This window comes from Myxocyprinus asiaticus, chromosome 40 (genome assembly GCF_019703515.2).
Source record: "Myxocyprinus asiaticus isolate MX2 ecotype Aquarium Trade chromosome 40, UBuf_Myxa_2, whole genome shotgun sequence".
In the NCBI taxonomy this organism is placed as follows: Eukaryota; Metazoa; Chordata; class Actinopteri; order Cypriniformes; family Catostomidae; genus Myxocyprinus; species Myxocyprinus asiaticus.
Genome location: NC_059383.1, coordinates 31749543 through 31767092, shown reverse-complemented (window position 1 = coordinate 31767092; position 17550 = coordinate 31749543). Strand labels below are relative to the sequence as shown.

At 38.7% G+C, this 17550-nt stretch overlaps 1 protein-coding gene across 8 annotated transcripts in view; it reads left to right on the top strand.

Annotated features, from left to right (window-relative positions):
• LOC127430588 (calcium/calmodulin-dependent protein kinase kinase 2-like) overlaps window positions 1–17550 on the top strand; it is a 38880-nt gene that overhangs the window by 7775 nt on the left and 13555 nt on the right. For 3 of the 8 annotated variants that reach the window (XM_051680461.1, XM_051680460.1, XM_051680453.1), the window contains exons 2-7: window positions 4886–5231; window positions 5656–6286; window positions 7323–7370; window positions 8330–8383; window positions 16696–16747; window positions 16882–17015. In XM_051680461.1, coding sequence (XP_051536421.1) covers window positions 5699–6286; window positions 7323–7370; window positions 8330–8383; window positions 16696–16747; window positions 16882–17015 — 876 coding nt within the window. In that variant the 5' untranslated portion in view covers window positions 4886–5231; window positions 5656–5698. Of the gene's footprint in view, window positions 1–3516; window positions 3664–4885; window positions 5261–5655; window positions 6287–7322; window positions 7371–8329; window positions 8384–16695; window positions 16748–16881; window positions 17016–17550 lie in introns of those variants that run through there. The other 5 variants (XM_051680458.1, XM_051680457.1, XM_051680455.1 and 2 more) reach the window with 5 other exon arrangements.

The window sequence follows — 17550 nt, the reverse complement described above, 5'->3', positions numbered from 1 at the left end:
ATGGCTCAGACACCAGGGATGGGCTGGTGATTAAAATCTGATCTGATGTTAAAAGCATCTTATTGTCCATTATCATAGTTTTTTTCCGCTTCTGCTAGAATTAGCTAATAAATTCTAATATGGCTCAGATTATTTTACCAGGAAACATCATAATAATTGTATAATAATTCAATATTTACTGTACAATAATAGTCTACTTTAGATAACACTACTGTGGTATGTACACAATACTCTAAAGTAGTAGTAGACCAATTTATCACCTAGACCAACTAATTGGCTAATATTTGAGATTATCGACATTACCAGAAGAGTTGCGGGCATTTCACAACAAACAATTTTTTGCTTCTTTGCTGCTTTTTAATTGTTTATCTATTTAATTATGCACCAGACAGATGTCTTTGATTGTTACGCCACATCTAGTTTTTAGATACGGCGTCAAGCACTCAGCCTTTCAAAGTATACTCTTGTGACCATGAGCCCATACGAACGCGTTTTACGAATGCGCACTACTACTGCTTTGTGATACTCTCATAGAACAGTCAACGCAAGTGCTCGCACCACCAACGCGCAAAGATGCGGACTGCCCACATGTCTAGAAAAACCAAGCTGCACACGGACAGTCTGCGCATACTGCGCTAATGATGAAATCTGTGTCACATGCAGTGTGCGTGAGATGCGGCATGCAGAAAACCAAAGCAAACTTTGGCCTTTACTCTTCCCCTTGGTAGCAGTAAATGCAGTCTGCAAGAGTTTCCATAAGGGTTATTATTGAGACATTACCTTGTTACTCTCAATGGTCAGTGTCAGTTTTTTGGTAATGTAGTAATGAGCACAGCGGTACTTTTGTCCATTTAACTGACGATATTTGTTTTAGAAATGTTAATCACACAGGATGCTGCAGTAACATCTTGCATGACGGTGCAATCACTTGGCTGATGGTTGTTGTCATTTTGAACATCATTCATTCTCCTGAGGGCTGTTTATCTCAGTATGTGATGGGTAGACAGAAAAAGAGACATTTTAATGATCTATTCTGAATAAACTAGATTTGTATATTTTCTGAAAAAAATGCGAGGGTGTTGTGGGTTGTTGCTAGGGCATTGTTAAATGCTTGTTAAGGTGTTAACAAGAATGTTTGTAGCACTCTGATATGCTGTTGCTAGGGTGTTATTGGTGGTTGCTAGGTGGTTACTGGGAATTTTAATCCATCTTATTATCCATAAAACAAAAATCAAATGTCCTAAGTCTTATTGCTTTCATAAGTCATAGCACACCTCTCCTGAACAAGCCACACGATTTCAGGGATCATTCATGTCCATAGTAAAAATGGTAACCCACCAAATTTAATGGAGTCATGAAATGAAAATAGAATTTTCTTTTATATTTAGACATGTAAGAGGTAACTGTACTATTAAAACATACTGTAAATTTCAGAACTCAAAACTTCCTTCCCAGTCTAAAAAGAGCATTTATAGTTCCCACTCTATTGAAACGTCTAATTTTGGAAACTGTGTGTTCGTGATGTCACGAGACATTGCTCAGTTGTATTTACACGCCCCACAACATGTGTCATCGCACCCTTGGCCCCGCCCACTGGCACTCAGTTCGTATAGCATTCAGAGAGGTTGAGAGATAGGCCTAGTGTGACCAACTATTCTTGAACAACAAACGGGACCCATCTGGACTATTTTTAAATTTTTTGTGCATATATAACATGCATTACATAGATGTCCTTGACCATTGTCATGTTTATCGTGCCACTTTTAAAAGACGCGGTGTCAGTTACAACTCAGAAAAGGAGACTTTGTTTGGCTTCATTCAGCTGCTCTGCGTCTTGCTGTTCTTGCGCCCATCTGTGCTATTTGTAATTGTTGGTGTATGTAAACAAGCACTAGCTGGACATCTTTGACCGTTCGGATGCGTTTCTGCCGATCTACGCCTCAGTGCTCCTGTGTGTGTGCATCATGTTTCACCGTGATACGGACTGTGTTTGTGCGGCTAATATCAGCGTGGACTGCTTGTGAACCAGTCATAATACGATTCAAGCTTTGCAAAGGAAATGTTATTGAAGAATGGGGCAGTTAAAAACACTTGGACTTGACAGCAAAAATGTGAGTAAACAGTTTAATTTATGAATATTTCAAATGTCATGACTGTTTGTTATGGTGCTGAGTTTTAACAGTTGTGCTTGAGTGAAGTTTAATATATTCAGATGCAACGTGCGTTGTGTGTAAACCCTGAAATTTAGTTTTATAATGTTGTGGAGAGCTTGTTTATTCTCTTCTTACTGAGTTTCAAATATAGCTGAATTTGAGGGGCTGCACGATGTTAGACATTCAGAACAGTGGCCGTTTACATTGAATTTTAAAGGAGACGCTGAGACCAAAACTGAGCGTTTCTGTCAGAGGTCAGAGACAGGGTGGACAATTATCATTTATTACTAAACTATGACAGTTTTGGTGCAAAAAACTTTACTGACATTATCAGTGTACCTCAGGGAAGATAATACAATTATTATTACCCCTTTAATAGTTTAAGTCAGAAAGATACTTGAAATATACTCTATGTAAGTACGTAAATGCAGATGCTTCTAGCAATGCAAGCTTGTTTTTTCATGCATTGTTGCTTTCAGAATGTGTCAGACCGACATTCATAACACAATGCAAATGCTTTCTCAGCATTGCCGCAAGGCACTATAGTGGACATCAGTGAATGCTGTCCTCTTCTGTGGTGAGTTATCTCTTTCAAGTCAACTACATTCATGGCAGAGCAACAATTTGAAGAAAACATTGCTGAGCAAGTAAGTTAAAGTCAGTATATTTATAGCAACTTACCTGAATAAAAACACATCCAGTTTAATGGCACTGACTTTTAAAGGTATCTATATCACCCCCTTAAGTACTGAGGTTTGTTACTGTCACAGTAATGGAAGAATGTGCGTAAAGTATTTTCAACTGGACCGCTCATTGGCAATGTGTTGGCGAATTGCTCACGTCATGTTTAATCTGGCATTAGGTTTAGGTTTTTTTTTCAAACCCCTAAACCTCAGTGTGAGGAATAGCCTTAGAAAGCAACAATAATAAACTGCTGTCAGTAGTTAGTTAGTTTGTTTTGTTAGCTTGGGTCTTTCTCAAACCCCTTATTTATTTGTCGGTTTTCCCTCCTATTTTAGTCACATTTACCTCAGAAAATCTTTGATCTTGTTGTAGATCAGTTTGATTCCTGTTTGTGAAAATTGCCACAATTTTGCTAGAAATGCATGAATTTTCATTAGCATGTACTGATTTAGAGCTGTAGGGTGAAAATGAGAGTTTTAGCGAGGTAACAACTTGGGAAATAGATGCGGGAGGGGTCAAAAATGAGGAATGCTGAAAAAAATATGTTTTTTCCCCACCATATTTTTTGAACAAGTGAGGGAACACCTTCTTCCAGCTGTGTGGGTGTTTTGACAGGAGATCGCTTGGAGGCCAAAGCTCTGAGATGATATTACAGCAAAATCACAGGTAGAGATTCGATCACAGATGAAGAAAACGACAGGGAACGAAAGAGAAATAGAAGAAAAACCAAGCAGCACTGAATCTCAGTGAATGCGAGAGATAGAAATGAGGACGCACAGAGGGGGTGGGCCAGCCCACACGATTTCTCCTTCCTCAACCCCTCAGAGTAATGAATGTCTGTGTTATTGTACCTGCTTATATTTTTCTCTTTCTGCGAGACCCACACTTCTCCCACACACACATACACACACACACACACACACACACACACACACAGACAGAGTCTGCAATGATCAGAAAATATGCTTGCCAAAAAAATTACAGCATATAAAACAAGGCTGTAAAAAAAAAAAATTGACTTAGAGCACTTAGAGAGAAAAAAAAGACTTAGAGCACTTAGAGAGAATGGAGATATGTAATCTTTTTGGAGCAGGCTTTACTTGAGGAACGTTCAAAACATCTTATATTCATATTAAGCTGATAAGCTTTTTTGAGGGATTTTAATCCATACAGGTACGCTACTTTGAAAGAAGTATAGTTTTATAACAATGATCTGACTTGGTGCAAAACTTGAGTTCCTTTAACTAAATCTAAGGCAAAGGCTTTTGAAGAGTCAAGCATTTGTTCCCAATTCCCATTCAGGCTTTATCCTTGAAGCATAGTTCCCACGGTCATGGAAAACTTAAGAGAGGAAATATGAGGGAATTTTCAGAATACAATTAGAGACAGATAAGATGGGTCTGGTATACTTGTGAATGGGAAAAATGGTAATGCTGAATATGGGTGTGTTCACACTTGGCAGGTTTGGTTTGATTAAAATGAACTCTGGTGCGATTGCTCTGTTAGTGCGGTTCATTTGAACAAGTGTGAACGCTGCCATCCGAACCTTGGTGCGCACCAAACAAGCGGACCGAGACCCCCTGAATAGTGGGTCTCGGACCACTTCCAAACGAACTCTGGTGCGGTTTGACTGATATATGAACATAGCATGGACCAAAGACATCTAAACGGACCAATAACAGGATGTGATGTCACAAGATGCGACCCTAAAAATTATGTGATTTGATAACATAGAAAGAGCAGTAAGAGCGGTGTATGCAAAACAAAATGAGCAGTGGGCAAACATGGAGCAATGAGCAGGTAAAGTTCCTTATTAACATTTGTTCCGACGAGCATATTTCCAGTATACTGGAAAAAACGCACAAAAATGCTCAAGTGTTCAAAATGTTCAGTGATAGGTTAAGGGAAAGTGGGTCCAATGAGCACATTTAGCCCAGCAGCCAGCATTGTTTTGGATGTTCGGCAAGTTCCGTCGCAATATATACGTCATAAAAGCTGTCCAATCAGGTTGTGACCTTATCCTTATGCCTTTTGTTTTGTATCTTTAGGTTTGGTGTTAAAAATGCCAATAAGCGAACCAGGACTAAATGTGTCATTTTCTTTTTTTGGTCCGGACCAAGAGAACCAAGAGAACCGAACTACAAGTGTGAACACACCCTATAATGGCTGCAGGAATGGAAGTCCCCCCAGTTAAAAGATCACCTTTTTGACAGAGACATCATCAGTTGCACATGCACATTAGCTGGACCAGCCTAAAAAATAGCATGTTTTTTTTTTTTTTTTGCATGATCTGAGCTAAAGAAGCCCACTTGAAAGGCCAAAACGACAGAGGCTGAAAACACTTTTCCCAGGAAATTTTGGGAATTTCAGTGGAAATTAATCAAATCTTAAAAGGTCATTGAAAAATCATGAAACTTTTTAGGGTAAATATAAATATTTTATAGTTTTGCTCGGTCATGGAAAACCTGGAAATTTAAAACAAGGTTTTCCAGGTCTGGAAAAGTTATGGAAATTAGTTACATTAGAAAAAATCATGAAAAACCAAAGACAATTTCTATAATGACTACACAATTTTCCAGTTCTGCTCAGCTCTAAAATATTCCATTGGCTAGAAATTGCTCTTTGTGTACACTATCTCTATACAATTATTTTTTTTTTAAACCCTTATCCAGTAATCTGAACAACTGGAAAGTTAATAAATATAAAAATCATGTAAATTCATTGTTCAAAAGGTGTGGGGACCCTTTACAAAGACATTCTGTACTGTACATTTTGATACCTAATATTTACCAACTCACTTATATGTTTTTCTTGAAAGGTGTTGATGGAGGGGCTACTGGGAGGTGTTTGGGAAGTACACTATGTTTCCGTGTGTCTCCACCTGGCCCTCTTCTGATCCCCCTGCCGCTCTCAGCCATGCTCCGCCCATTCCCTCGATACAGCCTCCCAATCAGCCTCTGCCTGACCTGCTACGGAGCTGTGCCGTGCTCCCTTCCCCAGCCACGCGCTTAAGCCCTTGCTCCAATAAGATGGAATCCATGATTGTGGTGACGGAGTACGAGCCCAGTGGTGGCTCTGGACAGGAGAGCGGAGAGGAGGAGGAGGTTGAGGACATGGACAGCTCAGAAACGCCGGAGCCGAGGTCATCAGTTCCGGTACCGCCCTTCCGTATGGCATCTTGTGATCTTTTATCCCACACCGTGGGACGTCCAGAAGCGCTCTTCCCAGAACCGCAGGAGCACAGGGGAAGGCTCAGCCTCTCCGACCGGAAGCTCTCCCTACAGGAACGCTCGCAGACGCTTTCGTCACCCTGTGGTTCGCCGGGGCTGAACGGACGCTATATTTACCCGTCATTACCGTACTCGCCGATTACCTCCCCTCACTCGTCTCCACGACTCCCTCGAAGACCCACCGTGGAGTCTCATCGGGTCTCCATCACAGACCTGCAGGTAGGGGGCCACGATTACTGTCAATAGGTTTAGTGCAATGGGAAGTGTAGGTAACCCCCTCCTAGTATTGATAAATTCATGGAAATATGTATTTTCCTAGTCATGCCATTAAAATATTTTATTGGCTAGAAATAGCTTTTTGTGAGTTCAATCTCTTTAAAATCCATTTTAAAAGACTTGTATGAAACATTGGTCCTTTTGCTCAACTGATGTCACTTGCAATGGCAAAGTCATGGGTTTGATTCCCAGGGAACACACAATTTGATAACATGTATTCCTCAAATAAACTGTAAGTCGCTTTAGATAAAAGTGTTTGCCAAATGCATAAATTTACATGTAAAAAATCCTTGTCCAGATCACAAACCACTGGAATATGTCAGAACGTTTTCCTAGAGCAGGAATTTTTCTCTTTAATGGAGGCTATTTAAAAAAAATATATATATTTCTCTGAACAGCACAATTTCAATTATGTAAGATTGTGAAATTGCACCACAATTGTCCCAAAAATGAAAATGAGATTCTAGTGCTGTGGCCTGATATCATTTGAGCTTCTTTTGTGAGAATTCATGTTGTCTTTGAGAAGAACATTTACTTTTCTTCATTCTCTGCAAAGGCAGCGCAGACAAGGTTGAGAGGGCATGTAAGGTAAGGTTAAAGACAGAAGCAATTACCTTCCTCCCTAATAGTGCTTGTCAAGAGAAAGTTCCCCTATAGGTGCTTCTGCTTTGTTCCAATAGGACATTAAATTGATAAGAAATGTATGTAGCTTTAGCCAGTGAACCCATCTCAGCTGAAATATTCCTTGTTGTAATTTTGTGCATATACTTTATGCTTGTGATTCTTTGAAGTCAGAAAGCTGAAAGCATCATTCTTGATCAGAGAATGAAGTTTGCATATGCTGAATTCATGCCGCAGTGATCTTTGGTCACACTGCCTGATGTAGATTCTTTCCCTCAAGGGCTAAAACTTTAGCCTAGTCTCTAAAGAAGATATCAGTATCATTGATCAATGTCATATGTGTTCTTTCTTTCAAAAGGACTGCGTGCAGCTCAACCAGTACAAGCTGAAAGATGAGATCGGAAAGGTATGGTCATTTTTTATTTATTATTTACCTGTAAATCATTCCCTGCTGTGAGCGGAAGATGAATAATCGCCCTACTAAAATAGCAATTAAGCTTTTGTTGTCATTGTATCAGAAGCCACAGACGTCTTGCATATTCAAGATTATAGCTGAACAATACCATAGAATAGAATGCAATGGAACAGACTCTGTTACCATGCTTTTACCATATAACCACCACTGTAAAATTGTACCCCATGGTACCTTTTGTAAATAGAATAGAATAAAATAAAACAGAATGGAATAGAACCTTAAAAAAGTACCATGGTATTACCTTGTTGTTTTGGACATGATGCTAAGGTAATGCATGATATTGTTTGAAGATCAAACAGTACAATTATAATACCACTGATGCCATCCCTGTTCCGTAGTACCTGCAAATAATTTTTTGTTACGGGAACAGAACAGAATAGAATAGAACATCTAATGAATGTGCTAGTAATATAGATTATATAGAGTAATGCAGTAATGCAGTAATGCAGTTGAAAGGAGCAGTGAAGTGTTTTCACTGTTGCCGTTCCACTAAGCTTCATCTCGATTTGAGGGCATGGAAAGCTGTCAGCTTGGATGGGGAGATTCCTGCTCTCCTCTCATCTCTGTGTCTGAGGGTTGGATTCCCTGCTGCAACAGCAATCTGCTCTCCCAGCTGGGATCAGTATGTGTGTGTGTGTGTGAGTGTGTTGGTTTGAGAGAGAAAGAACAGAAGTGGAATTATGCATGTCTATGGAGCTTATCAAGAGACCGACTGTCGCTCACTGGCTTGGTTTGATTTGTATGTTCTCCAGTTAATCAAACAACACTAATGCTTAGCTAATTTATGTTCCTGTTTCCCTGTGTTTTTGTTTGTTACCGAGTGTATTTGCATTGTAATTTGGTCCATTTACAAGTTGTCATGTCCAACACACCTTGTTTTCCCCATGAAGGGTTCCTATGGAGTTGTCAAGCTGGCGTACAATGAAGACGACAACACATACTATGTGAGTGATGCAACACGGACTCATCACAAACTCACACATGTATACACACCCTCAGATCTACAGGTAATATCCTGCAACGTTTTCAAAAGTGGTCAGCTGATATGTTTGTTCTAATGGCTGATGCCGATACTGAAATCTACAATGGCTGATGAAATGCTGGTATATACATCATACAAGTTAATTACAGCAAATGAAATGTTCACAAAATTTCTTAAATTAACACTTATTTTACACAATAATCACTCAAAATTAAAGAAATGGTTCACCCAAAAATGAAAATTCTCTCATGATTTACTCATCATTCTAGCATCCCAGATGTGTAGGTCGTTCTTTCTTCTGCAGAACGTAAATTAAGATTTTTAGAAGAATATTTCAGCTTTGTAGGTCCATACAATGCAAGTGAATGGGTGCCAAGATTTTGAAGCTTCAAAATCCACATAAAGGTATCATAAAAGTAATCCATATGACTCCAGTGGTTAAATTCATGTGTTCAGACACGATATGAAAAACAGATCAATATTGGTCAATTTTTATCATAAATTTTCCTCCCTGTCCAGTAGATATGCACAACGAATGTGGATCACCAAAAACAGAAGAAGGAGAAAGTGAAAATGAAGGAAAAAGGACTTAAATATTGATCTGTTTCTCACTCACACCTATCATATTGCTTCAGAAGATATGGATTTAACCACCAGAGTCGTCTGGAGTACTTCTATGTTGCCCTTATGTGGATTTTGGAGCTTCAAAACTTTGGCACCCATTCACTTGCATTGTATGGACCTACAGTCAAGTCAAGTCAACCTTTATTTATAGAGCACATTTAAAAACAACAGAAGTTGACCCAATATGCTTTACAGATCAAACAAACAAAATGACAGAGTGTTATAAAAACAGATTGATTTAAAGTTAAATATAAAACATAATAAAATAAATAAAAACATTTAAATACAACATCATGTATTTGTCCATTTTAAACTATTCAACGATCTATTCAAAAGTTACAGGATAAAAATATGTTTTTAAAGAAGATTTAAAAATGGCTAATGATGAAGCTGACCTCACATGGAAAGGGAGACTATTCCATAGATTAAGGCACAGTCGGGGGCCTGGGTAGCTCAGTGGTAAAGACGCTGGCTACCACCCCTGGAGTTTGCTAGCTCACTAGTTCGAATCCCAGGGCGTGCTGAGTGACTCCAGCCAGGTCTCCTAAGCAACCAAATTGGCCTGGTTGCTATGGAGGGTAGAGTCACATGGGGTAACCTCCTCTTGGTCACTATAATGTGGTTCGTTCTCGGTGGGGCGCGTGGTGCGTTGAGCGTGAATGTGGATGGCGTGAAGCCTCCACACGTGCTATGTCTCCGTGGCGACGCGCTCAACAAGCCACGTGATAAGATGCGTGGGTTGATGGTCTCGGACGCGGAGGCAGCTGGGATTCGTCCTCCGCCACCCGGATTGAGGCGAATCACTGTGCGACCACGAGAACTTAAAAGCACATTGGGAATTGGGCATTCCAAATTGGGAGAAAAAGGGGATAAAATAAAAAAAAAAAGAACAAAGAAAAGGCACGGTCACCCTTAGATCTATAGCGGCAACGAAGAACCCTCAATAGAAGTTGATCAGAAGACCTGAGCGCTCTGGTGGGGGAGTAAGGGTGTAAAAGGTTACTGATATATTGGCACGCGAGACCAGATAGTGCCTTGTAGGCAAAAATCAAAATTTTAAAATCGACCCTGAATTTCACAGGAAGCCAGTGTAGAGATGTTAAAACCGGGGAAATGTCATCCCTCTTTCTTGACCCTGTTAAAAGCTTAGCTGCCGCGTTTTGAACTAGCTGTAGGCGGGACAATACAGTTTGGGGCAGACCAATGTATAATGAGTTACAATAGTCTAACCATGATGTAATAAGTGAGTGGATCACAATTTCCAAATCTTTATGGGAAAGAAAATGTTTTATTTTTAGCGATAGATCTCAGGTGGAAAAAGTTACCCTTTACAACAGCACTGATCTGGTTATTGAAATGTAACGAGGAGTCTAAAATCACTCCAAGACTCCTTACATGATCTTGTACATTGGACGACAGAGGACCTAACTGGGCAACCAGGCCAGGTAAGGAGGACGTGGAGGATCCTAAAATCAGAACTTCGGTTTTGCTTTCATTTAATTGTAAGTAATTGTTTGCCAGCCAATGTTTAATATCTTTGAAGCAATTTAGGGTGTTCTCAGATGAACAATTCTTGTCTACACTCACTGGGAAATAAAATTGGGAATCGTCAGCATAACAGTGATAAGATATGCTGTACTTCTGAAAAATAGAGGTCAGAGGAAGCATATACAGGGAAAATAACAAGGGTCCTAAAATCAACCCTTGAGGGACACCATACTGTAATTGAGCTGACGTAGAAGAAAAGTTTCCTAAATTTACAGAGAACGTCCTTTCTTTTAAATAGGATGAAAACCACTGGAGGGCCATACCCTGGATGCCAACCATACATTCTAGATGATTGAGAAGAATATTATGGAATATTATTATAGTGTCGAACGCAGCACTGAGATCTAATAAAATTAAGATGACAGGCGAACCTGAATCCATGGAGAGTAAAATATCATTAGTGATCTTCAACAATGCAGATTCAGTGCTGTGCAAGGGACTGAAACTAGACTGAAATATATCTAAAATGTTAAATGTATTTAGATAGGTGTAGAGCTGCGAATAAACAATTCTCTCCAAAATCTTGGAAATAAAAGGCAGTTTGGAGATTGGTCTGTAATTGTTGTGTATTGCCGGATCCAAAAAAGTTTTTTTTAAGAAACTACTTGGAACAACTCTACTTGCTAATGAGCTGTTAATTATAGCTGTCACACTGGAACTGATAGTCGTGAAAACTTCTTTAAGAAGGCGTGGAGAAAGAATATCCAGCTTGTAACTAGAACACTTCATCTTGGGTAGCCTCCAGAAAAGCATTTTTAGTTGGGTTTAAAACAGAATCAATTGTTTTGAACAATATTTGTGGTCAATTTGTGTTATCAGAGATTAATGTAGAGAAAAACTTTACGCTTTACGGCTCTCTGATAGTTACTTAAACGCTCCTTTAAAATGTCATAAGCTTGTCTCGTTTCCACTTGTGCTCAGCTTTTCTGAACTCTTGTCTGAGAGTGTGGGTGACGTCATTTAACCAAGGCTGTGAAACACCCTTAACTCTCCATGACTTGAGCGGAGCGACATTATCAAGTGTAAAAGTACAAGATTTATTAAAAGCTTCAATGTCGAGTCCAGCTAAGACATCATCTGTGAAATGAGTTAGATACAATTCTGAAAACGGATTGGCCGTAAATGAGTGAATGGACGAGCTGATGGAGTGACGTAAGAGCTGAAAAAAAGTAGGGAGAGGACAAGTAGAGACAGACTCAAACAATATTGAATAATGGTCAGAAATCCAATATCTAAGACCTCTAAGTTGGATACAGAAAGACCATAAGATAACACAAGATCTAATGTTTGACCCATATTGTGAGTAGGACCAGTGACATGTCATACACAATTTAAAAACTCAGTGAGGGAGATAAATTCATTTACCAGAGGTTTTAATGGACAGCATACATGAATATTAAAATCCCCAAGAATAAGGAGTCTATCACCACGAGACATCAGTCCGAGAGAGAAATTCCGAAAATTGTTGGATGAATTCCTTATTAAATCTGGGAGGTCTGTACACAAGTGCACAGAAAGCAGGACCCAAGATGTCAATCTTTAATAGTTGGACCTCAGAAATGGAATACATGTCCATAGGCAGTGCTCTGCATTTAAAAGAGTTTCTAAAAACAGTGGCAACACCACCTCCTCGCCCTGAAGTCTGTGGGGAATTTAAAAAGTTACAGCCTGGTGGTGTTAGATCCCCCAGGGCCATTTGTTCGCCAGGATTCAGCCAGGTCTCAGTGATGAATAAAAACTCCAATGTTCGTTATATAAAAAAGTCATTCAGAATAAAAGACTTGTTCGATATTGTACGTGCATTAATGAGGGCCATCTTAATAGTGGCGACATCTGTGTTTTGCGGTGAAATAAAAGATGTGTGTTTCAGCAAGCTGAGATTATCAAAATTGACACCCCGCTTCACATCACTTTCACCAGTCAGACAGCGATGGCGTGAAGACCAGATGGCTTATGTGGTGGTTGTCAGAGGAATCAGTAGGTAATCTGCAGGGATGACGGCGTGACCCTCGATGGACATACCAGAGGCGCGCAATAGTTATAAACTCCATCTGATAGGTGGGCTGAGGTATTCAAATGCCGTAAATCCAGAAATGAGTAGAATAAAAGCATATCGGAAGAAAGATGATTGCATGAACTTGCAAACAAGCAGGGAGCTCTCCGCTGAAACTGGTGAGGGCCAACAGCAAAACTCCAACAGGCCAAGATGGGCAACATACTCAATGAATCCACCAGCATGACCCGAATTCAAAGTCCACACACTTTAGCCCCACTTGACATCGACGATGGACAGGGAATCAAACAGCCTATTTAAGACTGCACATAGCAGTCCTGGTGAAGACCATCGTTGAGTGCAGCGGTGTTTATTTCCTTGAGGTAATCCAGTCAGACGTGAGGTGTAGCGTAGATTCAAACAAACTAAAAAGTCAATAGTCCATAAGATTGTCCATAAAAGAGAAGCATAAAACTCGATTTCCTGAGGTTGCTCATACAAAAGGCCACTAAAACAAAAGCATCTAAAAACATAAAAGTACATGGAGAGCAGCGGCAGACCAACATGCCAGCATTCACTCTACCGGAAGTTGTCAGACAGATTCACTCATGTTTTTGTAGGTGTTTCAAGAGCTGAAATATTTTTCTAAAAATCTTCGTTTGAGTTCAACAGATGAAAGAAAGTAGGGATGTGCACGGTAACTGTTTTTAATATTCAGTTAACCGTGAGGTTTCATGAACGGTTAATCGGTTGTTCGACGGGAGCCGGGACGTGGAAATAAAGAATGTTTACTGCAATAGAATTTCCTCAAACCCTACTCAAAATAGCAGCAAATAAAGTGCACAGTGAGCTATGAGCCTAAATAGCAAAATACATAGATCTTAAAATCTTAAAATCTCACATTAAACTCAAACAGAAATAATACAATTGACACTGCATGTAGTAAATGAGCTCTGCCCAGGCAGGCTGACATTTCCGTGAGGCAGCGAACGCAAATATTATCATGTGCGTGGAGTTAACACTGCTGTGGTTAAATAGCCTCTTCGGGGTGCTTTGATTTTTAAATGGTTTAAAATCAAATGGCATTTAACTTTTCTAATTACTGTATGTAAATATGAACATTAGAGCAAAAGGAAAAACACTCTCATACCATTTATTAAGCGCTGAAACTTTCCTTGGTGAAAAACAACCTGGAATTATGTATATATACAGTCACATGAAGTCCTCTTTGCAACCTGAAGTTTTTCAGAAAGCAGCATAGCGCAATGAATGACATAACGCAGGTGTTTCATGATGGAGCTGGGTGTGCTTGTAGGGGGGGCAACTGCATTATACCTTAAACGTCCCTTGTACACATCTAAAACATAATTTGCTGTTTTAATATTTGCGGACATACCATTTTTTAAAGACAACCAAATTCACCAGTTGGATTCACCAAATTTGAGTAAACATTTTGAAATATAAACAAACAGGCTCATGACAAATAAGTCAATACTACCTAACATTCTGGTTTTACCCACAAACTTTAAGCCATGTTGCCATGCTGTTCTTTAGAACGACTGATGCAGTAAAATTCTTGGGTAAAATGAATGATAGGCTACATCAAGATTTTAGGTTAGAATTTAGGTGGTAGGCTATAATCAGCATGTACAGGTCTTGTAAATGGTCACCAAGATTCTTTTACGAATTTTAAAGCATGTTTTTAAATTCACTAGTTCATTTTAAATGGTCCAGTATAAAAAAGTTAATTTTTAAATGTATGTATCTATCTCAATTACTTTGTGTTAAAAAAAGTTGCATGCATCGTAATTACGTGTGACCAATAAGATGGCTTTAATGTGTTTTTTTTAATCATTAATCATTATTATGTCTGTCAGTGTCTGCACATTTCTTATTGAGCGTGCTTGGTGTGTGCCTCTTATTAGAGAATGATGTTGCTAATATTAAGCTCAATTTTCCATTATTGAGCACACGTGTGACTCTCCCTTGTGATTGGTGCACTGCATGTAAAGTATTTCATTGATAAATGGTGTTTATAAAGAGGACATTGTGTTTGTTATTTTCCCTGTAAAATATTAAGTGCTTCTCTTGTATTTTGTTTGCAAGAGAAGTAGGATCAACCCTGCTGCTTTGTTCTCTATCTCCCAGATAGTTGTGTGTTTGCTTTTTATTTTTTCTCGTCTATACCCAACAGTAACAATATTTTCTGTATATATTGTAAGGTTGAAGTGCGTTGATGTGGTGAGCTTAGTGTATAATAGCCTTTCTCACTGATGGTATGGCATTGCTTTAGAGGGGTGGATCATAAAGGGTTCCAATTTTAGATTTGTAAGTGTATTAACGCCCTGTATAACGCTAGCTGCTGTTTCTTCCTACCTGTTTCTTCACATCTGTTTCAGTGTGCTGTTTCATCGTAGTCACTCATTTGTTTTGCCAAACTTGTTGCACTACATTTGTCTTGTTTCTGCATTGTACAATGCAAAACATTAAATTAAAGATGGTGAAAAAATGCCTCATTATAAATGACATAAGTGTGTACTGTACAGTATGTTGTTCGAGAATTGAAAACCCGACAGGTGTATACATACAAAAAAATATTTTACAGTGAATGCTTGCTAAATAAGAGCGATCTCTAACGAGTTGGGCTCAGGTGCATTCAATAATGCAGAAAATCTGATCCAGATTGGGTTTCGTGAAAATATTGTGGGAAATTGCGCTATAAAAGTAACTTAACTTACATTTACACCAGCACGTATAATCCACATTAAGTAGAACTGAAACTGGAGCTGGCATGTCCAAAGATGCTAAACTAACGCTGAAACCTCTAACTTATCTCCAGAAGTTAGTTGTTTCTCCTATCCGACAGTTTTACAACGATATCATTAGCACAGTTAGGTTAAAGAATATATGAGTATGTCATACAGGCATAAAACATTGAACTTAAACGGTCAACGCTTGTTGTAGCTGGAGAATTATGTGTAAAAATGCTCATATGGGCTTTCATTAACTAGCGTTTGTAAGGGACCATATGAAAAATTCCATCCACAGCACTAAAACGTCCAAGTTTTAGTGTCCAAGTATTCATTAATTAATTCATTTAAAGTGTAAATTATACATACAATTTATAATCTTTAGAATGTGTAAATTGTTATTTTTTTTTAAATAACAGTGATTAAGACATGCAAGGCAGTTGCATTGAACACTTGGACACTAGTGACGTTTTAGCACATTGTGGACTTTTCAGATGGTCTCTTATGCACTATAAGCAAATATTTTATAAATATTGAACTTAAATTAAACTTTACCATGCTAAAAATTATTATGCAGTCATAATGCATAGATGGTTTGTTTAAATATAATTGTTTTGGTCTATTTACTATGATGTGGTGTTACTGAACTCTCAGTGGGTTGGAAAATGAGAATATCACTCTTTCCATTCTACCACTCCAATTTAGGGGGACCAGGCCTATTGACACAGGGGAACCCCCAGAGCCGCCCCTGCTCTTTTGGAAGTCATGGAAACATAATAGTGGATTTTTTTATTTTGCTGTTGGAGCAAATGAGAACACAAAATAATATTTGCTGTGATCTCCCATTCACTGTTATAGAAGCTTTACACCATTGTAGTTTACTTCCACATTCCAAACCCGAAACCCATTTCAAACACAGTTGTCAGGCAATGACAATAATCTCAAAATGGCCAAATATCAACCCATTAATCGTAAATCGACTCTTGGCTGATATAATGTTTGCCAATAATGCACTCTGCATATTGCAGTATTTATATTATCAGTATCTTTAATTGCTCATCCCTGTAACTTTAAAAATTAACTCACAATTGTGTGATTCTGTTGCCAGCAATTACTGCAAGATGCTGTATTGTTGTGATTTCATTTTATTTTGACATAGATTAGCAATTTTTGGATTATTACAATTTAAGATCTACCTGTAGTATTTGAATATAAACTTCACTTTACTAATTGATTATCTATTGCTTATTTTATTATCCGTCACATAGAGCTGGTTGCAAAGTGGGGCATATGTGAGCCAGCATCAGTAATGACAGTGGATATCTACTCTCACTCTCTTACTCTCACTGCTCTCCACAGGCCATGAAAGTGCTGTCCAAGAAGCGACTGATGAGGCAGGCTGGGTTCCCACGTAAGTTTGTGCTTTAAAGCAGATGGAACGCTCAGCGGGGTTTATGGTTTAGTGTGTGTGTGTATGTGAGGTTGGGGCCACAGTTTCATCAACTAGCAGAATATCACATTCTCCTTTTGTGCTGCTTTAAACAGGCAGACCTCCTCCTCGTGGGGCAAAATTGGCCCCTGAGGGCCCCCCTCAGCCCAAAGGGCCTCTGGAGCATGTTTACCAGGAGATAGCCATCCTCAAGAAGCTCGATCACCCTAATGTGGTCAAGCTTGTGGAGGTGAGTGCTTTTATTCCCAGTTGGCAGTCTAGGGGGTCAAAGGAAGATCTTTTTTTTTTTTTATAAATTGTAGTCAAGTGTAGACATCATATGCACTGATATATGCCGAGTTTCTGTCATTTAGCCAACAACCATTGAAAGTACGTCTTTTCACCAATTTCCAGTGAACAAAAAACAAACAAACTATGGAACACATGTAAATTGTTAGATAAATTGACGCATTTATTGAAGTGCAACAATGTACACAGAATTTACAATGTACACACGACAATGTACACACATCAATGTACACACGATTTACAGTAAAATTTGTCGTAAACCTTCTTACATAAATGAATGCATTCAATTCAATGCAACAATGAATGGAAGAATGAATTTCTATAATAAATTTAAGTGCAACATTGCATATAAGGACAGATTTCTATTTAAATTGTTCATAAAACGTTCTTACGTAACTTAATGCATTCAATTTGATGGAATGAGGTACGTAAAAATGAATTTCGATATAAATTGTTCATAAAACATTCTTACATAA